The following is a 27,214-nucleotide window of genomic DNA, read 5'->3' as shown; positions in this document are numbered from 1 at the left end:
ACCCGATGATCTCGGAGGTCTTTTCCAACCCACCTGACCCCGTGTTTCTGTAGATGAGAGCGGGGCCGGCCCGCAGCAGCGCCGGCCCATCCCGGGCCTCCCAGCCGGTGTGTCCGGCAGGCGGCGCTGTGGGCGGGCGGGCGGCGCTCCGTCCCCGCTCGGCCGCGCTCTGTGGCCGCGGGCTCGGCGGCGCGGCCGGTCCGTCCGCTCGGCGCGCGGCCCCGCCCCCCCGGTCACACCACCCGCCCGGCCGGCGCTGCGTCAGCCCGGCAAGATGGAGACCGCTGAGGAAGGTACGGCTCGCCCCGCCACCGCCGCCAGCCCCCGGGCGGAGGCTCTGCCGGGGCAGCCTCGGAGGGTGGAGGGGCGCGGGGGAGGAGGAGAGTGTCACTGGGCCCGCTGGGCGGGCTGGGGGCTGTTCACGCCCGGAGGGGCTTCTCGCACCGGGGCTGCAGGTGCTCGGGCCCTGCGCCCCCCCCACCGTGCCGGGCCCGCCGTGCCGCGGGGGCCGTGCCGGGCCGGGCCGGGCCGAGCCGGGCCGAAGGGGGCAGTGTGTGAGGCGGCGCGCTCGGGTGCCCCTTACGTAACCACGGGGAACGGGGAGCGGGGGGGGGAAAGGGGGGCGGTGCTGGCAACACCCGGAGCGGGGCTGGGATGGGCCCTACCGGGGCACCGGGGCCTGCCGGAACCTTCCGCTGGCTGAGGAAGTGGGGGCCCGGGGGAGAAATGAGGGCCCGGGGCGGAGAGCAGCAGGCGGGGTGCGCACGCTGGGGCAGCGGGAGGAGGGCGCTGCCCCCGGCTCCCTCCTGGCCAGCGGACCCTGTCGGACCCGGCCGGCCCTGTGGCCCAGGGAGCCTCGCATTTCTGCGTTTAGCTGAATAGTAATAGCTGCTCCTTTCGCAAAGCTGGCTTTGTTACGTGTGCTGGGCAATCTGTTTGGGAGATTGAAATAGGCAGGAGCTGACATGTTTTTCTGTCTCTAATATTGTAGTCACTTATCTAACTTTAAAAAAAAAGAATTGTCAGAGATATAGTCATGAAGTGGGTTTTATGTGTAGTATCCATTTCTAAGGGTATTGCTTTACTTGACATCAAACGTGGATATGTTTTGTCAGCACTTTTGTTATGCTTAGATAATCACAAAGTCACTGAATTTTTAAGGTTGTAAGGGACCTCTGGCGTTCATGTACTCAAAGCCCCCTGCCAAGGCAGGGTCACCTAGAGCAGGTGACACAGGAATGTGTCCAGGTGGGTTTTGAATGTCTCCAGAGAGGGAGAGGGACTATGTTGTTCAAGCAGATGTCGGGGAACTTTGACAGATCAGCGCTTCATATTGTAGCGTAAACCAAACTAAATAAAGCATGTTTGTTGTGCTATGTTTCTGCAGTATTTGAGCTTTGTTTATCATCTCAAACAATGAGTGCAAATACATATTGCAGCAGCAAGGCAGTTCCAAGGAAAGCATTTTGTGTCTTGGCTCTTGTTACTTTGGTATCATTTTGAATGTAGCTTTTTATCAGATGCTTGAGAGGGTTTAAAAAAAATGGAAAAACGTGAACCACTGGATGAAGTAAGACAGCACCTTTGTAGTAGTGTCCTTTGGGTTGTGCTGTAGACATCCTTAATACCCGTGATCACTGATGGTTTATCAAAATATTTGTGTTTCTTAAATCTAACATTTGAAATTGCTTGCTGCAGCTCTGTAGACCAAGTCACTTACACCGATGAAATCAACAACAAATTGAAACTTTGATTGCTTTCCCTCTGCTTGCCCAGAAAAACTGGGTTTTTTGCAAGCTGTGAAGTGGATACTCAGAAATGACCTCCTGATTTTCCACCACTCCAGCAGCTGGTAAATCCATCTCGGTGGATTTAACTCAAACAGCATAGTTGATAATTTGTTACAGGCTGTTACCAGTGGTAGACTTTGATCATACCTGACTTAAGTAGGTGAACAGACCAGCAAGACAAAGAAGAGGAGGTTTTTAGTTACATCTTTAAGGCATTGTCTTCTTTGACTAAACCTTTGTTTTAAATTCCACACTTGAAATTTTGACTTTTCTGGTTTTATATACAAGCACACACAAAGGCACTTGTATATGCAGCCTTAGATATTCTATTGTGGCCTTATCAATGTTGCCCTCAAAAGCTCCCAGTGGTAGCTTGAAAGTAACCGGTCTATATACTCACTTTCCATAAATACCACCAGAATGTTACAACTTCTTCTACAGTTTCAAACATCAGATCCTACTATTAGAACTTCCCGAGGCTTGCCAGAACGCTGAAGAGACTTCCCAAGGTTAGAAAGCTCTGAACAGCAGCAGCAGCAAAGACTGTGTTAGTGCCTTGAGGAAGAGGAAATATGATATTATTGTGTGCTTGAGCTTCTGCTGCAAAGTGTCAGGTGGACTTTGTGAACTGGTGATTGTCTGATAGTGGTGTTCCGGCCGTTGTGGTTCTGATGGGCTTTGTGCTTGACTGAAGTGTATTGTGGGGCTGGAAAACTGAACTGTGTGGTGAGAGCTGAGATAAGAGAGGCAGTCTGGGGTCATGTCAGACCTAAGCGGAAGCTGCTTCCCCTCAACGAATGTGAAAGTTGCTTGTCTGCAGCACCTGAAAGCACCACATACCAGGTTTTGCTAAAGAGGTAATTCTGGTTCTTTCTAGATAGATCACTTTGTTGCTAAATAACGTAATCTTCACTTTTTGATATTCCAGTGTTGGATTCAGTTGGAGAGATAATAGGCAGTGAATCATTCTCAGGGGGAGCAGGAAAGAACTTATTATTCAAGGTCATTTTTTCCAAAACATGTGCCTGAAGAACAGGATGCAAAATGTGGGTGCACATAGAAAAATAGTGACTCTTGCACAGTGCAATTCTCTTTGACCGTGGCTGTAGGTCATAAAGTGCATAGCTTAACACATTGACCCTCAACAGAGTTTATTGATTTGAAGCTATCAGTTGCTTAACAGTCCAACCAATTGCACTCATAATATGTTTATTTGGATTTATACAACAAGGGGAAATATCTAGAAATTATCATAGCTTTGAAAAAATGAAATTTAGGTTTATTTTAGTAAGCTAATAGGCAGTCTTTTCTCAAGTAAAGAGCTCTTTTGCTCACAGTAATGCAAATTGCTTTTTCCCAGAACTTTTGACAATAAGTGAACAGTTTGCTGTGAGAGTCAACAGGCCATTAAATGGACAGATTCAGAGAGCCGTGGGCATCCTTCAGGGAGCAGTGTGCTTTCAGCTTGCTTTCATTGGTGCCAGAGTGTCCTTAAAGCAGTGGTTTCATGTGCTGTCTCGTGCTTGTCTGACCCCTTGTGAGGCTGACCCAGCCGACAAAGCTGCCCACTTGCTGCAGTGAAACAGCTCCCTTGGAAAGAATGCAGGAGGAGGTGGGCATGCCACAGCCAGTGGGTAGGACAGGGCCTGCCTGTCAGCCAGGGAGACCTGTCCTGTGCAGCCATCTGGAAGTGCTCTCTGCCATAAAAGAATCGTTTGTTAAGAGAAGTAGCAGTTCTGATCATTCTTGTCAGCAGAGGAACCAGGGACTCGTGGTGTTTGCAGCAATACTGCAAATCATCGCTGCTACACGTGGCAGTGGTGGAAATGCTCTTTATGTCTCTTTGTAGCATCACTGATGTGATGTTGAATACCTGTTTCTGTTAATTCTGGGTTTTCATGCTGCATAATGAATTCACTCAAACTACACTTTCATGGATAAAAAATTGTTTGAATTTAATAATTTGAATTCTTATGCTTTATGTGTAGAAACTGTCCTAATAGTCTATAAACTATGGATATGGTCATAATGTGACTTCTTTATAGGAAAAAAAATCAGTCTTTGGTGGCTTCTTTTTTGTAGAAAAGCATTAACTTTGAAGATTCTGGCCAAGAACAAAGATAGGTGATTTGGATTTGAAATTGCATATTTGCAGTATTCTCACATATTTTTCTGACAAAGATCTCTGATAGGCATGAGTTCCACTGGAACAAATATGTGTGTTTGCTGGATAGTGGTTGATAGAGAAATAATTAACAAAAGATAAAATCTCAAACTCACATATTCTATAAAAATGGACATTTTATGTTTACTTCCTTAATAAAAGTAAAAGGAAGAGTCAAGGGAAGATGCATCTGTCAATAAACAGATAAAACTTGATTTTTATTTCTATTTAATTGTGTGTTTAGAGCTCTGGCTAACTGAATGGTTTAGAGGGAAAAGTTTATGCTCACTTCTTTATCCACAAAACCTCTGCAACCTTTAGTTGCAAGAAAACATCAAAAATAGGGAATAAAGTAGGTGCGGGACGTATAGAAATATTACTGAAATTCTAAAATAAGAAATAGAAAGTGGCTTTTCTTACTGGACAGTAGGCTGTCTCCAAGTTGGCTAGCAAATTGCAAAATACCTGTGTCTGTTTGTTATATTGGATTTTTTTCCTTTCATCAAGAGCACCAAGGAAGTATGTGTGTTAGGTTCAAGGAAATTATTTAAGTCATTGTTGGACATTATTAAACATCTTCTGTTCATCATCTGTTTAACTTTTTCTAAACTGAGATGAAATTTTTCTATTTCAAAGTATCCACATTCAAGAAACAGTTTTTATGTTGTTTTAGTGATAACTCTTTAGGTAGAAAACACGTCCTCCTGTGGTTTTACTGTGTCTATTTCCTAGAAATCCTAAAATTCTTTAGGACGTGTTTTGAGTTTATGTAACATGATCAGGCAGATAATGTTCGTGTTGCTCTTTCTGGTGATCTCCCAGTCTCTGTCTTGCATCAGATGAAATCTGTCTTTCATCCTCTTTCAATTTATCCTGGTTTCATTTTGCTACACAGTAAAGTTTCTGAATGTACTTGTGTAATTTGTCTTGAAGATGTAAGTTCTTTAAGCAGAAGTGTAATAAGCTTTTTGTCCTTGTCAGCAGATATATGCAGAGTCTGTCGGTCGGAAGGAACTCCCGAGAAACCCCTCTATCATCCATGTGTGTGTACTGGCAGTATTAAATTTATTCATCAGGAATGGTGAGTTCTGTGTCTGTGTGTTTCGTAAATTTTTCTTTTCCTAATGAAAACATATTAACATGTTTCTAAAAATACCTCAAGTCTTGAGGTTAAGTGAAAAAAACAATATTCAGTGGAAACATGTTTGGGGTTTTGATGTTGTTTACATGATAATTCATTACAATTCAGGAAAAATTTAGTAATTATACATGGAAAGAAAGCTGATAATTATTTGTATTTGGGACTGCAGTTCTGATTGGAGGTGAGCTTTATGAAAACTAAGCAAAAAATCAGTGTGTTAGGGCTTTTTTTACCCACTTATAGTTGTGAATAGAAAGAGCATCAAACCTCACAGAAAAAAATAAAAAACCCTAGTGCTTTTTAGTTGAGGTGTGTTTGATCAGGAAGTGCTAAAGTAAAAACTGTATTTCTGGTCTATATGGTCATTTCTGATGGTATTTTAATAGTCCTCCTTTCACAAATGCAGCAATTCTAAATCTTAGCTGTGTGCATCCATATGTCATATCTTGAAATATTTATAAGAACTGGTGTCAGAGGTGGATGTCTGTGCCAGGCTGTCTGCTTTGATCAATAACGTACTCAGAGAATGAATGTTCTTTATCAACACTGGGACACATGTCAGTTTACCTTTTTCTACTGTTTGAAACTTATTTCATGGCCTAAATGGACTTAATAAACATGCTAATTTAAGTCCTGCTTGACAGTACAAATATCCTGATTTAAGTGTGAAAGAAGGGAATTAGTGTGTTTTCCTTAAAGGAGGGATAGGGCTGAGAGATGTATAGCGTGTGTTAATGGGATCACTTTTTATTGCAGCTTAGTTCAGTGGCTTAAACACAGCAGAAAAGAATACTGTGAATTATGTAAGCACAGATTTGCTTTCACACCAAGTAAGTATGTTTTTCTTGCTCCTATTTTTTTCAGAATTTTTCTTACATAATATCTATGAAGTGATTACTTTTTCATTCAGTGTGGTAGATCCAAATTTGTGGTGTAACTTCTGTATTTTTGTTTTAATTGCAATTTTTATGCATGTTATTGCAGACTGTGAATTGCTTAAATGATGGATAATTTGGTTCTTTCATAATCTTAAGTGAGATGTAGAAGTATTATTCTGTACCTTTTTCTGACAGCCTCAATCCCATTCTTTTTTTGCCAGCATTACAGTGTGTTGCATGTTTTCAGCTTCATTGATAAATTTGAGTTTTTGGAAGTCTGAATGGTAAAGTGAAACAGTGGCAAAATTTGAATTTTAAAGGCAGTTTTCAGTTACCTTTAAAGGATCTACCTGCAACACTAATACTTTGCTTCTGTCAGTTTCAGTTGAAGTGGTCTTGACAGATAATAGAAATTATTATTATTCAACTTATATTTCAGTCAAGATACACTAGCTACTCAGTATTAAATTGCCTCTTATGTTAGATACAACTAAATAGAAAGATGAAGAATATTCATATAGCTCCCAGAGGATTCTTAATTACATTTTGGCTGATTGTAGTAGGAATAGGTGAGGTGGCAGACTAGTATTATTTAGTGTTGTCAGTTGCCTGTTGAGCAGGTAAAGTGGGTTTTATGCTACATTTTTCTCTTTAAATTTACTGATTTATTTCTGTTCCCCTCTTACCTTTTTTTGTGTGTTGGCATTTTTTTCCTCCTAGTTTTGTACTTTGGTAGAGAAAACTGAGGTTAAGGTGGTTTAGTTCATGTATTTTCTGTTCCAAAAATCCCTTAGTGCACCTTCTTTCTATATGTTGAACCTTGGTATAATGTATTTCTGCCAAGAATTAATTAAACACACTAGACCATCAGTGAAATGTACTATATTAACTCTGTCTTGGGAGGGCAATAGTGTATTTTACGTTAAACACAGCAGTGCTTTCCAGTTATTATTCTTAAATACTGCAGTGACCTGTATGAGGAATGTTAGAGATCATCTGCTTGCAGGTTTTATTTGTTACATATTTTTATAAAGGCATTATATTACTTCTGCATGGAACTTGCACAGACTAAAAGTGATATTGAGTTCTGAATCTCCCTACGAGCTAATTAGCCACTTCGAAAATCGCATACTGTCACCAGGTCCTCTACAGAATTTAGTGTGCATGACCAGAAAATGGCATTTCAGTGATTTATTAGTTGTTAAGAAAAAAGACTTTCTAGTTTTGTATGAAAAGAAAAAAGCAAATCAAAAAAGTTTATAATGTTTTCCTTGGGATCTAGAAAAAGAGGATAAGCCATTCCAAACTAAATACATTTTATATGCATGTTGCTCTTGATAAGAGGAAGCTTAGTTGCTGCCCTTATCAACAGAGGTGTTCTGCAGAAGTTAATTCTTTACTGACACTGCTGTTGCCAGCACAGCTTGTATTGGACTTGCAGGTTATAGACAGGGGATAAAACTTAGTTGAGTTCATGTGGCTCAAAAAAATTACCATTTTTAATGGGAGCTTTGAAATTGGTAATAAGCAATCTCTTTCTTCCTCATGCAATAGAGTTTCTCCTCCACATTCAGCCTCTAGTAAAGTTCTGCTTATCCTCTACCACACACTTGTCACTCCCATGAGTGAGCAGGCTCAGCTGATAAGGTTTCCTTCTCAGCTTTCCACGTTGCAGTGTGCTTTTTTCTACCAGGCTTCACACAGTGGTAGCAGGTCAGGTACCCTGCACAGATTCCTCCTGCCCTCGCTACCCATGGGGTCTTGTTTCATTGTTTCCCTCACACCCAATACTCACGCAGTTACGGTTTCCATAATTTCTCTTTTCCCTCTTTCTTTGGAAGATAATGTGGCTGTCCAGTCTGGAAACTGGATCTGCTTGTGGGAACGGGGAAGGAGTCACAGGTGCTGGAGAGAGAATGATAAGGCAGGAAAAAAAGGGGACTTATGTATGCCAGTCATCCCAAGCAAAGTTGGATCTGGCCTGTAACCATGCCAGGTGTAACACATTTTCAGATAAGTCGATTCACCACGGGATGTGGTCAAATAAACACATGCATGTAATTAATATCTGTGCTCCAGCAGACAAGCACTAATGGTGTAATAGAATATTAGTGCAGTAATACCAGCAACTCCTCTCTTGTTTAGCTTGGTTTGCTTGCTAAGGCTGTTGCTGTCATTCTGTCAAAAATGCTCCCTGTATAGAGTATTCATAAACTATTTGTAGTGCATTATTCTCTAAGTTCTGTAACATTTTGGGATTTTTTTAGCACCTGAACTACTAGCTTAGTTATTGCTTGGAAAAAAGGAAAAAGGAGAAGATTCAACTTGTATTTTGGCTGGAGTACAAAGGAACAAATTTTTCTTTTGAATAATAGCATCATTCTCTAAATGTGTTTAGTCATGTAGGTAAATTACTTGATTTCAAATGCATTCTTTAAAGCTAAATTTTTATGTTTTAAAATTAATTACTTTTCTGCAGTTCTACAAGTTAAGAACTAAATCAACTATGAAAAAAGTAGCTTTTGACATTTTTGATTGTCAAGGTACTTGTTAATTTTCAATTTGTGAGTTTTCTTCCTGAGTTTTTAAAGAGTAACTACTCTCTGTTCTTTTCCTCCCCACACATGCACTTTCTTTTGTCATGTGCAAGGATGTGCTTCTATTAGTGCTACACTAAACATAAGCGCCAACACATGAAAGATGGTGAGGCTGTATTTCCCAAGAAAATACAGTTGTCAAAACTTCACCATTCTGTAGGAGGTAATGTTAACATAAATACTGTCAAAAACACAAGTACAGAAGCAGACTAGGCTGATCTTTGTCTGAGGGTTGGGATGGGTTCGTTTCTGCACTTCCTGTGCAGCTTCATTGCTGGTATGCAGTTCATTCAATGTCACAAGCTTAGTTAAAACAAAGACTGTAAAACTAAAGGAACCCATATGAGTAGGATGTTCCTTATCATGTAATTTGGATATTACATTATTGAAGGATATAATAAACTGATATCTCGACCTGTTTTGTTTTCATAAACTTTTAACACAGTAGTCCATAGCTTCAGCATTTCTAGAAAGGCTAACTTCAAAAAATAAACTTCTGGAACAAAATACTACATGCTGGCACAGAATTCAGTGTGCCTTCTGCCAGTTCCAGTGTGCAGAGTATACACACAGCTGAGAGTTGTATGAATGTTACTTCATACACTAGAGCTGTGCTTGCCTGAGAAGGAGTGGAGTATTTCTCCTTTTACCTTAGTGGTCTGAAGCAAAGTCTGCATGTGTTTGAAGGGTGTAAAACACAGAAACATAGAGTGGTTTGGGTTGGAAGGGTCTTATGAAGATCATCTAGTCCAACCTAAAGAATAACTCACAAGCCCTGTTTTACCAAATCAGTGTTTCCACCCAGGAGCTATCAAGCATATGGTTTTTACTTATGAGTTACACAGTGTTATTTCACGATCAGTGCACGAGGATGACTGAGGTGGCATATAAATGGCTTGCAAATGTAGTAGTAAATAAAGAACCTATGGGTGAGAGGGCTGCAAGTGTGATGATTCTGTGAAGTAAGCTAAATGGCAGCTTCTAAATGTAGCCTTGTGGTTTTCCTACCTTATTTGTGTCAGTGTAAGAGCATATTTTTTGTCTACCATCTGTTTTGGAGAAGTAAAATTAATAATTGTGTTCCTGGAAAAGTTAGGCTTACAGGAGAGGAGGGTAAAAGAAAACCCCACCTCCTGAAAACAACCAGCCAAACAAAAAAACCCCACCTAAATTTAGGATTCACAACTAAATTAGCAGTTACACTGCATAGCTGTGACCTAAGTATCCAAAAAGCTTTCTAGTAGTTTTTCTATAACCTGTACAGCTCAAAGAAGTTGAGCTAAACCTATGAAAAACTCACCCAAAATCTGTTTGAATTTCATACTGTAATAGAAAAAAAAAGACAAGCTATTGTTTCAATTGGTCTCTAGAAGAAAGATTTTTATTTGGAGGAACTATGGTAAGTAAAGTAGGAATTTGCTTTCTCAAACTGAGTTAGGAAAGATTACTGAGATGTAAATAAGGGATGGAGGTGCAGTGAGGAGGATGGATGCTGTGGTGGCAAGAGTCAAGGTCTCAGGCCTCAAAGTGATGGTGGGAAGGGGGTGCAGGGAGCTGCAATGTGGACAGAAAATGGCACTGGGTGACAGACACAGGTGGGGAGATAAGCTATGAAAATCACTGGCAGCAAGCTGCAGTGGTGCAGGGTGCTTGCACACCAAGGGTTCCTGTCATGCTAGGAATTCCTATATTTCATGCACCTGAGTGTTGCAGGACATAGCAGGATTTTACCTTGTCATAATGATATAAAGCTTTTAGTGGAAAAAGCTGTACATATTTTAAGGTGTGCACAGGACAGTGCACAGAAAAACCAGCTTTCTTCCCACCCTCAGCTTCTCAAATCATCAAAAATCAACAAATTGTTAAAAGTTGGGGGACACAGCTTGCATTCTCTGAGTAGTAGCTACATTGTGCTTTTATTTGAAAAAGCTCCGTTGTAACTCTAAAGCCTTTAGAAAAGTGAGCACACAAAAATGCCAACTTGTATAAGCACTTTCTGCTTTAAGTTAGGATGGACATTCTTTCTTATAGTTCTTCGTGTGTGTTTGGTAATTCCTGGAAGATGCATTTTTAAATTTCAAATCTTTCCAACTTAACAACTTGTCCCTAACAAATTAATCATTAATACAAAGTTAACGTTTTCTGTGTTGTCCTTGTTGCAAAGTGTTGATCAAAATATATTTTTTGAAAATGAGAAGGTTCTCAAAGTATCTGCTGAATTGTCTGTGAGTGGTGCCGTAAATATTTAACAGATGCACTCTAAACAGATATTCTTTTGCACCCTTGACAAAGCTTTTTTGTCTCTCCTGTGGCAGAAATTTTCCAGAATGCTTGTTCAGTGTGAGCTGAGATCATTAGTTAGACTTCGGCTGGCATTTTGTATAGTTCCAAATTGTGTACTAAATCTGTTTCTGTAACAAGAAAATTGTAAGACAATGTCAAAATATGTTTGTGTCCTGCTTTCAATTCACTGCTCTGTGTTCTCACAGCTACAGTTCCCTAGTGTTATACTTTCAGTCCTGTGTTTCATGAATTCCAGTTCCCTGCCAGATACCTTTCAAACCAGTTTCTACTTGTCTCGGGGGTACTGTGCTGTTGTTACTTTGTGTCAGTTACAATCCACACAGTGCTGAAATGCACCAGTCTCTCCCCATTCTTTGACTGCTTCTGGATGTTGATACTGTTTGTCTGTGTTCTTGACTTCTCTTTACAATACAGAAACTGAAGGAAATAGCTCTGGAGAGAAAAGAATTTCTTTCTCCTGTAGAGGCTTCTTCTCTGAGACTAGTAAAAGGATGATTGGGAATGTAGGTGAAGGAGCTGCAGGTAGATAGCATAAAGCAGTATTTGTTAGACTCTTTAATGGATTGCTTATGAGAGGAATTGAAATCTTCTTTCTATTTATTGTTATAAAAATTGAGTTTCCTTATGTAGTTAGAAGTATATAAGGTTTTAAAAGATAGTCCATGATGTTAGTCTTCAAGCACAGATGTTTCCAACATTACAAACATCCAGGCAGAAATGTCTTTGTGCAACTCGTAAATATAGTTTATCTTCTTTATTCAAATCTGTTATTGATGCTGCGCATTGCCACTTCTTAGTATCCATGTAAGTATGTAGAAACTAAGTACATGTAATGAAATTTTTACATGTTTTCTAATTGTTTGCAAAAGAAAACCTCACCACTGTTTTTCTTGGCTTTTGAGTAGGGATGGAGCTATGCAACATATAGGTGTTGAGTTTAAAAAGTCAAGAAAATCTAGTACATGAGAATATCTGTGCAGGATCAGAGATTTGCATTGTGCTTTGTAATAGGAGCGTCCTTAGAAGAAATTCTGCCTGATATGAAGCAGATATCTGTTGAAAGTCAGTCATGGTGTGTAAATTTCAGTGTCTGTGGATACTTAATCAGTTCTCTCCAATTTTCCTTCCTGTGTGCTGCTTTTATTTTGCTGGGGTTTTTTTGGTCCATGCTGTTGAATGGCAAGTAGGATCTAAATTATCTAGCACAAACAAATGGATAGTGTGCAAAATTGCTAATTCCTGTTATTCCTCGTGCCCTGTCCATGAACTAGGTTTATAAATAACAGACAGAGGAATCTTTGAGGTAGTGTTGAGTGAGAGTTATACTGACTTTAGAATCTGCTTTTTCTTGAGCTTATTTTTCGGTAATTGGAGTTTACAGTTAACAAATAAAGCTATTAAAAAAACTTCTCTTAGGTCAAAAATTGGCATGGAGCTTATTAATTTTCCCATTCCACTCAGTACACACTGAAACAAATGTGTTATGTGAATTTTTCTTGTTGTTTGGAGTCGTCTCCTGAGAATATAAAATATGCTTATTCTTCTAGTAAGCTTTTGTCAGATGCAAACAGTTTGTAGTTGGCAGGACATTACATAAATGCTTCTCTAAAGGGCAAACTGTTTCACAAGTGCCTTTTCTACACAGTCTATTCCCCAGATATGCCTTCAAGGCTTCCAATCCAAGACATCTTTGCTGGACTGGTTACAAGTATTGGCACAGCAATACGATACTGGTTTCATTATACACTTGTGGCCTTTGCATGGTTGGGAGTAGTACCTCTTACTGCATGTAAGTATTAATTTTCTGTACATAATGCTCTTATACACATGGAAATGTGCTGCTTCCTGCAACAAAGTTTTGTGAGACCATTATTGTCTATTAAAAAATAAAAATTCAAGGATGCTATTTCATTTATTTTCACTCAGAAATTCTACCTGTTTGATTCTTAAGCCAGTAGTGCAATACAAAAATGTTAAGACATAGGAGAGAATGCATGAAAGAGCTTTTAAATGTCTTACTCCAATAAAATGCCTCTTCTTCATTATCTTCTTTAAAATCTACATGGAATGTTTTTATGCCATATACTAATATTAGGAGAGAAGAATTGTCCTATTTTTATTAATCATCTCTAAATGAAAGTGCAGGGGTTATGTGAAAAGTAAAATTCTTTATAATCATGGACAAATTGATTTGTGAAACTCTTAAATCTCAAAGTCATGTAAGTAGTAAAGGAATTCAGAAAAGAGAGCACGCATTTAAATTACTCTAGTATACAGTTTGAAATTTACTTTCCAAATAGATATTTGCAGTGATACTACTTCTGTCTTTAACCTGCTTCCATATTCTTCCTTAGGTATCCATTAGTGTGACCAGTGCTGGACACAGATCTAGATGAATCTTGGCTCTAATCTAGCATGGCAGTTCTTACACTTTGAATGCGTACCTTTTAAAGATGTACAGCTAAAATACAGCTTTGTTCCACGTGGTTGTATATGATCTTGAGTTCTGTTCATGCACTGAAAGTTCAGATTTTCTTCCATGTCATAAATTTAGTTGGCCACCAGGTGACAAGAGGGTACCTGGGGGTCCTTTCCAAATGAAGCTATATTCAAAATTGAATTTATATCAAGTTTCTGTTTATTCATGCAGGTCGTATCTACAAGTGCTTGTTTACTGGCTCTGTGAGCTCACTACTGACACTGCCATTAGATATTCTGTCCACGTAAGTACTTCAGCAGTTTGATACAAAAACCCGTTTTTAGTCAGATTATCTTGAAAACAGGAACTTTGGAACTTAGTTTCCCTTTCGTCCAGTTACACTTGCTGTCTTCTACCATCTTAATAAGCAACTGCCCATTACCGTTTGCACAACCAGATGTATGAACAACACCATTACAATAGAAATCATTTCACTTTGGAGTTCCATTATTCAGGATCTTTGGAGCTGGAAAACAGACTTTGCAAAGCAGGTCCTGGTTAATGAAAATTTGTATTTGATGTCAAGAAAACTTATGCTGCAAAATTACACTTAATAATTTAAAAAATCAACTTCCTATTGTTTAAATCAGATACATAGTAGAATATTAAGAAATGTGTCCCTAATAATGTCACTTTGTTTTCTTTGTTGCATTTTTATATTTTGAATTTAATTTTATTCATTCTGAGTCTCTTATGTGAGAGGGATTATTTTTTTTATCAGATTTCCTTCTAGCTGATACTTGGATTTTTAATGCTTCAATCACCATCTGCTGTTGCACATTGTCTTTCCTTGTCCTTTTTAAATCAATTTTGCCCGAAGAATCAATAAATACCAAACAACAGAATTCCAAGCCTACTTATATTCAAGCCTCTTACTTTCTCCTTATCTTGAACATGAGGAGCTGAAACTGAGTTTAAGTAGAATCAGCTGCACATCAAGCAGATTTGGAGTGAATGTTCTCTGTGGTTCATCTAAATCAATCATCTCAATTGGGCTATTTGATTTGAGAAATCAGGTCAAGTTGCATTTAACTTATTTTCATTATTGGAGAGAGATGCTTGTTTCAGTCTAATAACAGTATATTTCCTATTATCTCTTTAGTGTAGATTCTATTTTTATTTTTCGGAGAAGAATCTGTAACAACTGAACCCAGAGCACCTCATATCTATTACAGTCTAGGGAGAAAATAAGAGACTCAAGTATTTGTCAGATTTTAATGGTGTGTGAAACTGTGTTTTGACATTTATTTCTTTGGCAGAGTCAATTACAGTAGCCTCTTGTGTCCTCTTTTCATTTTGGACTTCATGTCCCCATGGTATTCATTGTGCTGTGAAGGCACAAGTTTGCAGCTTCAAGGGAGACCAGACTGATGCTTCTTTGGGGGATGGCAGAGTACTATGATGCCATTTTTCTTACTTATTTTTAAGAACATATTGTAGTTTTCCAAGGAGGAACCTGAAATTAGGGATGAGAATTGCTTAAGATGATTTAAGTACCTCTTGCATTGCATGAAACCCCAGTTTTGGTTGGCTGACTGAACTTTGCTTTGCTGTTGCTATACAGTTATGTATGATCTGATTGATTAAGATTTTTAAGGTATAGAGATAATATCTGAGGTGAAATGCTACCTGAAATGTAGAGCAATTGAAGGGGAAACCCTACATTCCATTCTTCTGGTTCAGGTAGCTCAGCAGATAAAATGCTTTATCTGGATGGACTGGTGGACTGGATATTATGCATTTAGCCATTTAAGTAAACTTCTTACTATATCAAACCATTTACTTAGTGACTATTGTGTTTCCTTTGCTGTTCTGGAAGATTGTTTTTTCTGAGCTACTCTGTAGTGTTACCAGCAAAATATTGTTTTCATTAGGTTTTGTTTTTTTTGGTTTTTTTTAATAGGGAGAACTTACTGGCTGACTGTTTGCAGGGCTGTTTTGTGGTGACATGCACTCTGTGTGCATTTATCAGCCTTGTTTGGTTACGTGAACAGATCGTCCATGGAGGAGCACCACAGTGGTTGGAACAAAATCAACAGCAGCCACTCAATGGTGTTGGTCAACAAAATGAGGTAAAACTTACTGCTCATTAGTTCACAATTAATTTAAAAAATGTGGTTCTGGGAGTAAATACTTTATCATAACATAACAGGAATTTTTTTTTTACTTCATGGCCTCTTTATTTGTTAGCAGAAGTTGAGCACTTTTTCCTGTATAAACTCGGTGACACCACTGTTATGTTTTTGAAATTGTTTTATTGTATAGCATTGCATAGATGCTTAGCTGCATATCTGTACCATTTTGTAAGATAATTTTATGCACATAAAGCTGAATTCTCAAGCATAGTCAATGAAGATGCAGCTTGCTTTTATTTTGTCTTCATAAGTATGCTGGTAGTTCATGAGGTAACAATTCACTGTTCTCAAAGCAAATGGAAGTTTTATTAACACCACTGAAGTTGGAACTTCTCTGCCCTCCTCCCACTCCCCACGCAGACATGTGTGCTCCTTCAGTGCTTTCAGGGGCCTCTTGGGTAAACAAATCATCATATAAGCAATCAATGCATAGGGAAGAAATAATTCAGAATATTGTTTTCGTTTTAGTAAATGTCAGTTTTTAAAAGACAGAGTTTCTCATCTTGGTAACTGACTTGAGCTGGCCTTGAACTATCATCTTTCTCATATAATGATAGTTTCCATGAGGGAGTTCCCCTCTATTAAGCGCTGGTGAAACCACATCTGGAGTGCTGTATCCAGTTTTAGGGTTCCCCAGTACAAAAGAGTCATGGACAGACTGGAATGAGTGCAGTGAAGAGCCAACAGAAATGATTAAAGGACTGGAACATCTGACATGATGAGATGCTAAGAGAACTGGAATTACTTAGTTTGAAAATGGGAATGCTCAGGGTGGACCTTGCCAGTCTGTATGAATGCCTGATGGAGGGCTGTGAAGAAGACAGAGCCAAGGCTGTCTTGCTGGTATTGAGTGACAGGACCATAGGCAGTAGACTTAAGTTAAAATGGAGCAAGTTCCATTTAGATTTTTAAAAAAAAGGTGGGTTTTGTTTTTGGTTTTTTTTTTTTTTTGGTATTCTACTACTGTGATCACCTACTGGAACAGGTTGCTTAGAGACATCATAAAGTTTCAACCTCAGGAAAAGGTGGCTCAAAAGCCAAGTGGAAACAGCACTGAGCCTGCCATAGCTGACCCTGCTTTGATTAGTCAGATTGGCTAGATGATCTCTAGAGACCCTTTGCTACCTCAGCTACTATGTAAAGTTAACGGAATGTTTCTGTTCCTGTTTTTAAAGGTTTAGTGGTCCCAAGGGTAATTCTTATCTAGAAAATATATTATTGGCTTTTTTTAATACTGTTTGGTTTCATATATATACAGGATAAAAGCATGAAGAGTTCTCTATCAGTTTAACCAAGTAATAACTCCTGTTTCTACAGGCTCAGGCTGCTGTAAATGGAGGTGTTGAGAATGCTGTGCTTGATCAACCTGCTAACCCAGCTGCTGAGAATGTAGTTGTAGGTGAGAACCCTGAAATTCAAGAGGAACAAGTAGATGAAGAGGAGGAAGATAATGAAGATGAAGAGGATGCTGTAGTAGAAGATGCAGCAGATGCAAACAATGGAGCACAAGGTAACAGGTGACTCAAAACATTAATGTTCTAGTTCTTATTAAATATAAATTCATTTAATACCGAGCTGTTGTAATTGAAGGAAGCTGTGTAAGTTCCCACTTCAGCTTATTTATCTTGCCTCTGCAATTTTCATGCATTTTGAGTGCTGGAAGCATCTGCTTGCTGAAAAGCTGTCGGCAGTTACAAGATGGATATTATGCACTAAAGTCTTTTTGTTCATTTAGAACATAACATGGAGTGGTTACATCTTGTTTTGAGTGCTCTAACAGCTATAAAAATTGCCGTTGTCTCCTCAGATGACATGAACTGGAATGCTTTGGAATGGGATCGAGCAGCAGAAGAACTTACTTGGGAGCGAGTGAGTAAGAATGATTTTCTTGAATTTAATAATTCAGGCTCATACTTGAAATTATTTGTAGTAATGCTGTGTTAAAATGCATCTGGGATAGATTTGGAAATAATTCTTTTGTAAGAGCCTTTAGTGACCTAGATAAGTTGTTACATTATAAACAAAATGTTATGATGTTACTTCTTAACCATTAAAGAAAGCATTTTTTCAATTTTAAGTATAGTAGCAGCTTATAAGTATATAGTAGCAGCATAAAACATGTTTTAGTAGTCTTTTCTGAAGTCTTCCACTTGGTGAGGTATAGAACTGACTTGCATCTTGCTTTGAGGATGCTGGGCCAGATTAGGAGTGGAGAGATGTTGCATTAGATGTAGTTTAATGCTTAATTTTTGTGTTCATGAAAGCATTAGACTAAAGAAAAGAGAAATGGAATGTATTTCTCTTAAAATGATGGGGCATTTTAATGTAACATGTTTCTGTATTATTTATGGATCACAAATTCCATAACTGGAGCATGACGTGCATGTACACTGTAATCATGGAGTAGTGTAGAGACTTGAAAATTAGGTTTTTGTAGCTGGTCTAGAGGTAGCCAACATCTTGAGTTCTAAGCTCACCACATGCAGCAAAATCTGCCTGATGGTAGGTGCAGAAGCTTCATGTGATTTACCAGCATCACTACTAGGCTGTGGTATAGTTGTTGCCTTGATTGCAGGGTAGCAAAAATACAGTTTTCATCATGAGTGGCACATCTTGATATTTGTTTTGTATCTACTGAAAGCTTCTTAGTGTCTTTTGAAAGATATTTCATAAAAAAGGATGCACATAAATTCAGGTTCCTGAACCATTCTGTTATTTCAGGATGGAAGTGCTGTATTTTTGAACCCAATTTATTTGCTAGAAAGTGCTGATATATTCCTAACTGATGAAATTTTGTTGCTTTTCCATGAACATCGAAGTCAATTTCAGCATACTCTCATAATCACTTCCAATTGCTGACATAGGCAATAGATGTGTAGTTGAATTTTAGTATTGAAATGCAGGTAGCTCTTCTATTATAATATAAAAATACCATGCAAGCTTTCTGAATTTTCAAACATTTTTGCATCTTAGTTTGATTTGTAAAATATGTGCAACTTTTGTATCTTGGAACTTAGTGCAAAGTCCTTGTACAAAAGAGCCTTGAACATGGAACTTCACAGCGGTAATTGTGGATTAGGAGTGTCTCGATTGAAATAGTAAGATACACATAGTAAGATACACTCAAAGTGAAGGGAAAGGAGATTTTTTTTTTTTTGTGATGGATGCTTTATTTATGACTGCTCTGTGGATGCTTCGTATAACAGCTGTGCCGAGTGATGAAGAATTTGCTTCCCATCTTCCCTAGCTTTAAAACAATTCTGTTCAAAATTAATAGCATACAGTGTAGCAAATTACCCTGTTAGGGGTTGCTTACACATCGAGGGTAAAATACTAACTTTTCTCAGTGCAGCGTAAACTGATACTTTACAAGTAGGATGAAACCAAAATTTGCTCTTGTATTTAAATATTAAGTTGATTAAACATGTACTTGAATAGCCATTCAATCACTACAATATTTTGTAAATACAAAATCTTTGTCAAAGCCTTCAAAGTCATAGAGAGAAAGAGCTTATAAATTGATTCTGTGTTTGGTGTGATGCATATAGATACATGTGTATTCAGATATTCCACATGTATATCACTGTCTTTGAGCACCTGAGTTTACTGTGTTGAATGAGAACTTAGTTTCTCTCTTTATCAGTAAGAATTTATGTGCCAATACTGTTGGTTGAGCCATAAAAAAACTCTTGACTGCATTGGACAATAAAGGTCAATGTGAAAGAGGCTTATTTTAGATTCAGGTTACTTTTTCTGATAAGTAAAAATAACTTTCTTATCTTCACAGATGCTTGGACTTGATGGATCTCTGGTTTTCTTAGTAAGTGCAATCTTGCTTTTAAAGAATTTCTACAGAAGGATTCTTTTAAGTATCTGTATTTTTTAATATACTTAATTGTATTTAAAGTCCTTATTTTCATGTCATATATATATTTCTTAAAAGACATTTTTAATGATGTCATGTTCAAGCAAACTGGGATTTTAGGAGTTTCACAAATTAGTGGTGTGTGTGTGGCATAAAAGTGAATTTCTTAAAAGACGTAGAAACTTTTGGATCACTTACTCCACTAAAAATAAAAACTAGAGCTTTTAAAAAGCACACACTGAAAATACATATGTGTTCTAACCTTATGTTTTGATCTTTATTATAATTAAAATACAGTTCTCATTCAAATATATTTTTTGTCCTAGTACCACCATAACACCACTACATCTAGTGTAGACTAGATTTTAAAATCTAAGCTCTTCAGTTGACTCTGTTTTCAAAATACTCTCTCTTAGAATCATTCAGTTTGAAAAATACCTCAGAGGTCATTAATGTCTCTTACTTAAATGTGATGCTAATAACTAATGACTAATGTTATTAGTCATTTACCTTAAATATTAATATCAAAAATAGTAAAAATCTAGTGTACTTGTGGCTGAGGTCACATCTTAGCTAAAAGTAATATTAAAAACTGGAGATGTGCTGTCATTTCTAGAGTCAGAGCTGTCAGTTTTGTTAATGCGTTGTGGCAAAAACTAATTGTTAAAAGTTCAGATGAACATTTCTCATTTATAAAAAAAGTATCCACACACATTTCATGTAATTCTTTTTAAAGATGGAACTATTTGTATAGGCTTTAAAATAAAAGCCTACTTTTACAAAATGTAAGTAAGAGTAAGTGCACTTATCTAGATAAATGTTCATGGATGTGACTGAGCTGCATGTTAGAGCACAAACTTCCTGGCTCTCACATGAGATGTGCAAGTTCTGGTGATAATAGGCTGTTGGAATGAGAAGTTGAGATACAAAGTCAAGTCACTTATTTAGAAAACTGACATTTATGTACTGTTTTCTTATCATCTTCCTTCCTCTTTCCCCTGTACTCCTTACAGGAGCATGTCTTTTGGGTGGTGTCTTTAAATACCCTGTTCATACTTGTCTTTGGTAAGTATTGTTTGCTCTTAGGTTTTAAAATTATCCTTCTTTGTGAATTGGTAGTGCAGGTCTATTTTAAGGCTGTTCTAGAAAAATGAAGATGTGACTCTAAAAACAGAACCAAAAATGAACTGGCAATATGAAAACAAATATTTATTATTTTCTAGTTTTGTCATTTTAATTTCTTTAAGTGAATAGATTTAAAATAGGAAACCTAGTAGAACCTTAACCATGTCAACTAAAGCACAGAAAATATTTATTTCTAATATTGTTAAATTAAAGGAGGAATCTCAGGGAATTTAATTTGCAAGGAAATGCAGTACTTTGAGGAGTAGCTAAGATAATTTTTCTCTTCATAGTTCTTATTAGCTAGTTATACAAATTTTTCCAAGAATCCATTCTTGGAGCTCAGACTGAAAGGGAGGGAGGTAGGCAAGAATGTAGCATTTCAGTGACAAATAAAGCATGTTATACACTTCAAAAAATACCAGACAAAAATACCACAAAGTTTCACTTCCTCTGAATGACCAGTTTATAAAAGAAATTTTTATGTTGCTTTGGTGTTTTTTCAGTGGTCTTTCCTGGCAGAAGGGTTTGAGATTGAAAAGCTGAAGTTGTACTGTAGATAAGTTTTTACAGACAAAGTAAAGCTCACAACACTGAACCAGTGATTTGAACATCTAGATACTGAAACAGAACAGCAAATCAAAAGAAAATAAACATAAGTACATTGTATGTTTAATTCACAAGAAACTGTAGCTGTTCTAAAATAAGAGGTGGGAAATACTTGAATTATTTCTTTCTGATAATTATTCTATTTTAATGCGTAGTTATCAGAAGTTAATTGGATTTTTTTAGCTGCTATAATATGTAGGCTTTTTTACTAAGTAGATAATAACCATGGAATTTCTAAACCATAGATGAAAATTCAATAATAAGGAAGTAATAAGAATGTTTAATGAGGCTGTTGTATAGAAACATTTTCAGTAGCTGCTTTGCCAAGGGGGAACTCCCAAATAGAAAAGAGAATGACTTTCCTAAGTAAGCATGAGGTCTGGGAATTTAACATGTGCCTCTCAAGCCTATTTTTAGTATCTTTCCCATTAAGTAATACTGCTTAATTTGCAACTGCCAAATCTCTAGTAATTTGTAATTATAGTACTTGTGAGTTCAGATATCACAGGAGGTACTTGATAAAACAGAAGGAAAGCATTTGTAATCTTAATTACAATGGTCCAGAAATTCTCCTTGGACAAATTAATTCATTTCAACTTAATTAATATTTTCTGTCGCTCAGTCTGGTACTCACAGAGGAGTACTCCTTTGTGCTTTTTTGTTAGGAATCCATTAGAAAATGTTTTAAATAATGTTATTTTAAAAACATGACAAACTGTGCACTATATTCTCATAAAATGTCAAAAATGCAACTTTTAAGTTATTAGTCTGATATCTGTAGGAGTTGGGAGTGTGATCTTTTTCATCTCACTTTTCTTTCTCTTGTTCTTACTGGGCAGGGAGAGTTCAATTCCTTCCTTTATCTTTTACATGTTTGCTTTTCCCAATAACTGCTGATTTTCCTAAAAGAGACATAAATTAAAACTTTTCTTATCATTGATGAGGGTAATACAAATCCTGCTAAATCTTTTCCTGTAGTTTTTTTGTTGATTTGTTTGTTTGCTTCTTGGTATTGAAGTTGGAATTTTTTTCATATTGGTCATACAGAAATGAGGAAAAAGAAAATCATCACAGTTTTCATTTGAGGGAATGTTTAGTCTGTAGTGGTTCCCAGGGTGGGCTACCATGATGTAGTGAAGAGAATATAGGTGAAAACAAAAGCTTGCCACTTTTGCAGCCCCTTCTCTTTATACTGATGCACTCCGCTCCTATAAAAAAATTATTTGAATTCTATAGTCCTTCATAACTTGGTTGGAAGACAACAGAGTGAGATAAAGTAACTAAAAAATTAATTTTGTTGCAAATATGCAGGTTTCTAAAAATGGGGAAGGTTTTCTAATGCATTTCCCCTGAAACCTCAGAATGGTCAGGAGTGAGTTCCCAGGAATAACGAACAGTTTTCAGTACATTAGTTCAAAGTAAAAGACTTCTCATTTGCTCCTCATCTCTTCACTGGGTATCATCTTTCTCCCCCTCCTCTTCCCTCTGCAAATTTCTGCAGGGCTTGCATTTTTCAAAATATATTAAGTATTCTTAAGAATTAAAGCACTAGAACTGAAGCCTTGCTAAAGCAAGTCCCATCTCACCAGGCTGTAAAATGGCTAATGAAGTCTTTTAGTGCATGGGAAAGAATGAATATACAGCACAGGTTCCTACAGGAGTCTGAGACAGATGCCAACCTAGTACATAACTCTGGAATTAATTTACAAAGTGCAAGATGGAATAAGAAGGAAAAGACTTCCTTTTATTCTGTGTAGTTTTATATTGTTTTAGTCCTTAAGTGCAAATTCTGATCTGATTTTCAGTGTTTATAAAATTATAGAAATCTAACACTTGCAAATATTTGCACAGAAATTAATTTTTTGTATTATTTTTGTGAAATTTACAAGAAGCAGAATAATACCATGTTATAGTATTCATCCTGCAAATAAGGCTCCATTACCAGTTTTCATGGCCTTTTTTTCTCTTTTCTGCTTACATTATATAGCATTTTGTCCATACCACATTGGTCACTTCTCCATTGTTGGCCTGGGCTTTGAGGAATATGTGAGTACTGTTTTATAATTTCAAAATGAAAAATAAACTACCACTGTTTATTCAATCACAATATTTTTGTAGCATCTTTCCACTTCTATTTGTGGTTGGCAAAAGTAACTTCAAGTATGTCTTCTTGCTAGTCCTTCAACCTTTTTGAGTATATGATTAAAAATTTTGTCCCACTCTTTTCCACTTCCTCCATTATTTACATCTCAAATGAAGCTTTTACTGTTTGTAAAAACTGTGTGTGTCTTCAGATTTTTTTAACAGCCTCTTGTTCCTTGTGTACATTTTAAACTTGTTTACAAAGTTTGAAAATGGATGATACTGAGATGAGGAAACCAGGGGATGAATGAAACAGTGTAAGGTGGCACTTTTTCTTTCATATATTGAGGTGGTTTTGAGTTCAAAGAAAGTAGTTGTAATGTAAATGTAAACATTATCTATTCTTGATGAAGATACAAAAATAGTAGATTATTGAAATATTTAAAAACTAGAGAAACTTGGCATTCTTCTTGAAGAGTTGAAATTTGGAATTGATCTTAGTTACATAAAAAGGAGATGTAATCTTCTAAGAGAGTGATAAACTTTCACCTTTTTTCCTCTTTGCTCCAGGTCCAAGCGTCTCACTTTGAAGGCCTGATTACAACTATAGTGGGATATGTTCTTCTAGCAGTGACTCTAATTGTTTGTCATGTATCCTTTTGTCAGTAGTTACCTGGTTCAGATTTATGTGTCAATAATTTTTTCTGGCTATGCTTTGTTGAGGTGCAGACATGATGCAGGTGCACTTAACTCACCATTTTTCTCTGCTCTTTTGGTGAAATTGGAAGGAAAGATCTGTTCTCTTGGAGATTTAGAAGTTGTCAGTGTGACTGCCTGCTTTCAAATACTGTCACATGCTCAACAACACAATCAAGGGCTTTTATGCTTGCTTGAAGGTCTGTCTGAGGAGAAGAGTGTAGAATCATTTTTTCCTCACTATCTGTAGGCTTCTGCTGGGAACTGTAGTTGCAGCAAAGAGATTATAAAAGGAGGTATGATGGGAAATTTATTCAAATATTTTTGATCCTGCCAGATTTTTGAATAAGAATTATTTTAGTTTCTTTGTTATGTCTCTGAACTACTGAGAGTTTGCAGCAAGAATTTCCTTCTCATTATTACTTTCTCAGAGAAAACTACTTTCTTTCAGTTGTAGAAAATAAAGTACTGGAAGCTGGAAAGATTTATTTGGCCACAAGTAAGAAAACTGCATTCAAGCTGCATGGTTTTTTACATCAGCTTCAATTTGAAAGAATATACACTTGTTACCAGTTTTTTGTGCAAAAGTAAATGAAGTTAACATTGATTTTCCACATCAGTATACTGATGTGCAGTGCATGTGAAAACATTAGTAGATTAGCATGTAGGTTTTTCCTCCTGAAAAAAAAAACCCAAAACAAGCTCCCAAAGTGCAAGTGCATCTAGCTTTTCTTGGAAAAGGTGAGAATTTGGTTTAGACAGCAGTGAAGGGAAAGCTACTATTTAAAGTAGGTCTTCGGTTTTTAAACTTACTTATTTGTGGCAGATGTTTTCAGAGACAACTATTTATTTATCGAGAAAACTGCTGGTTGTTTAATTTAAGGGTCCTATTATTAATTAATATTTATTTACTTTAGATGCATGTTTGGGGATGTTACTCAGCACACCAGATCATGACTACTGGAGTCACAGCCAGTTTTGGAAATAGAACCCTGATAGTACACATACTTACTATTTAATTTTTCTCTTTTATAAAATTTCCTGTTGCTAAAAGCAGCATAATATAGTGTTTGATATTAGACTGTTACAAAATATTTTCCAGTGTTATTTACTTGACAAAGCTCTTCAGGGTTTGGCAGCTCTTGTTAAGTTTCAGCGATCACGTCGTTTACTAGGAGTTTGCTATATTGTTGTCAAGGTAATCCTAATTTTTTGTGTGCGGAAAAAAAACCCTCTCAATTTAAACTGACATTATTGTTTTCTTAGCAATTTTTGTTAAATAAGTGAGATGTTATTTTCTGTCTTTTCCTAAAGGTTTCCTTGTTAGTGGTGGTTGAAATTGGTGTGTTTCCTCTCATCTGTGGCTGGTGGTTGGATATATGCTCCTTGGTAAGAACAGAAACAAATAATGATAAAATCTTTTGTAGCTGTTTATATTTGAAGCAAAAAAAAAAAGTTCTGATGAGAAGAGAGCTGTTAATATGAGCTTGATTTGACAGCACTCTTCTGTTTTCATCAACAGATTTCAAGAGGGAGACTTCTAGGGTTTTTTAGGTACTGCCTAATGTTAATTTTGGGGTTTTTTATGTTACTAAATACAAATTAATATGCTATTACTAAAATCACAAGATCCTAATCCTTTTTAGTGCTGTTACAAGACCACTCTGATAATGAGCTTACTTATAGGCAAACTTGTGCTCTGAATAAACCTCTTCATGCAGCCATCTTATGTGGAATAGTAATGACTTCGTATTTTAAGTTGTCCAGTCTCTTTCTGTTTTGAAAAAGATCTTTGCTGCACTTGTTTGGAATTGAGGATAGTTTTTCTGTCCTGAAAAATACTGAGTGATAAATTTGAAATAGACAAAATTAGTTTCTTCCAGCCTTGGTAGAAATAGAATTTTACTTAGGGATTACTTGCTTCCATCATAGTGTCACTTTGTTTGAATTGATTTATAACTTATCTAGAGTCTGTTAGTGATTGAGTTGACATATTTCTTCTTTCTGTCAGAAGAAATAAATTGATCAGATATTGATCTTTATTTGCTGTTCTTATCATAAATAATCCCTTTTTTCTATAAATGGTGTATTTATGTGTTAAAGCAAACATTTAAATTATGCTTAGTATATATATTTAACTAGGGTAAACAAAATGAGTATGTGTGGATGTTTGCCAAACTTTATTCAAATTTGTTTACTCTTCACCTTCTTCTAGGAGATGTTTGATGCCACTCTGAAAGACAGAGAATTGAGCTTTCAGTCTGCCCCAGGCACCACAATGTTTCTGCATTGGTTGGTTGGAATGGTTTATGTCTTCTATTTTGCATCCTTCATCCTTTTGCTAAGAGAGGTGAGTCTCTAGAATAAGATAGGTATGTAACACAGTTGGAGGCTTACATACAGAACTTCTAAATCTTTCGTGTGTGGGTGTTGCTGCTACCATTTTTTGTGTGTATATTGGATTCAGTTTTCTGTAAAAAGGGCCATGCTGGTACTTACTGCAGTGAAAAAATCATGATTTTGAGTACATTTTACTTAAAGATTTTTGTTTAGCTGTTTAATATGAGCATTGCCTTCAAATGAATCCAAATATGTTTTAGTTGTTTAAGATAAATCAGTACTTGAAAATTAAGCTCTTATTTGGTTATTGGTTCTCTAGTTCCCTGTAATAATACTTTCTTTGTTCTATTTCTGTGCAATTTTGGTGAATCTTGTTCAACCAATATCCCTATTATGGTAAAGCTTATTTTCTACAGCAGTGTTGTTCAAAATGAAAAATAAATACAAAGATTATATTGTCCTCATATGTTGTTTTCTATTTCCTACTTCAGGTATTGAGACCTGGTGTCTTATGGTTTCTCAGGAATTTGAATGATCCAGACTTCAATCCTGTGCAGGAAATGATTCACTTGCCCATCTATAGACATCTCAGGAGGTTTATCTTATCAGTGGTAAGGACTTATCAAAAAGATTTCTTTATTTGGAAATAAAGCTTCATATGTATTGTGTATTTAATGAAGAACATTATTACCATGGAAGTGAACTGGTACTGGAACAGGTTGCAAACAGAATCTGCATCTTTCAATACTCAAGCTCAACTAGATAAGGTTCTGAACAACCTGATGTATCTGGGTATGCTCAGAGCAGGGGTGTGGGGAGAGTTGGTTGGACTTCAGAGCTCTCTTCTAAACCAAGTATCTTATGCTAAGTCCCAGAAAATGTTTGTATATTCAGAAAACAAGTGTTTTTTTATAATGGATATTGTAAATCGCTTAACTTTCATGATGCCCTCAGTTACTGCAGTAAACATTGTGTGTCCAGTTCAGCCAAAGTAGTGCAGCAGGGGAGAGTA

At 37.0% G+C, this 27,214-nt stretch overlaps 1 protein-coding gene across 2 annotated transcripts in view; it reads left to right on the top strand.

Moving 5' to 3' along the window:
• Positions 1-233: 233 nt before the first annotated feature.
• The window catches only part of MARCHF6 (membrane associated ring-CH-type finger 6), a 44,727-nt gene continuing 17,746 nt past the window's right edge, over positions 234-27,214 (top strand). The window contains exons 1-16 of one of the 2 annotated variants that reach the window (XM_036404383.1): positions 234-293; positions 4,939-5,035; positions 5,852-5,925; positions 12,520-12,663; positions 13,525-13,597; positions 15,257-15,425; positions 16,806-16,998; positions 17,296-17,357; positions 19,276-19,308; positions 20,367-20,418; positions 23,072-23,130; positions 23,737-23,817; positions 24,992-25,060; positions 25,177-25,251; positions 26,078-26,212; positions 26,694-26,813. In XM_036404383.1, the coding sequence (XP_036260276.1) occupies positions 275-293; positions 4,939-5,035; positions 5,852-5,925; positions 12,520-12,663; positions 13,525-13,597; positions 15,257-15,425; positions 16,806-16,998; positions 17,296-17,357; positions 19,276-19,308; positions 20,367-20,418; positions 23,072-23,130; positions 23,737-23,817; positions 24,992-25,060; positions 25,177-25,251; positions 26,078-26,212; positions 26,694-26,813 (1,455 nt within the window). In that variant the 5' untranslated portion in view covers positions 234-274. Of the gene's footprint in view, positions 294-4,935; positions 5,036-5,851; positions 5,926-12,519; positions 12,664-13,524; positions 13,598-15,256; positions 15,426-16,805; positions 16,999-17,295; positions 17,358-19,275; positions 19,309-20,366; positions 20,419-23,071; positions 23,131-23,736; positions 23,818-24,991; positions 25,061-25,176; positions 25,252-26,077; positions 26,213-26,693; positions 26,814-27,214 lie in introns of both variants that reach the window. The other variant, XM_036404382.1, reaches the window with a different exon arrangement.

The sequence above is a fragment of the Molothrus ater genome, chromosome 1, assembly GCF_012460135.2.
Source record: "Molothrus ater isolate BHLD 08-10-18 breed brown headed cowbird chromosome 1, BPBGC_Mater_1.1, whole genome shotgun sequence".
NCBI classification, from domain to species: domain Eukaryota; kingdom Metazoa; phylum Chordata; class Aves; order Passeriformes; family Icteridae; genus Molothrus; species Molothrus ater.
Note: the sequence above shows the minus strand (reverse complement) of the source record. Positions and strands in the feature narration are given on the sequence as shown.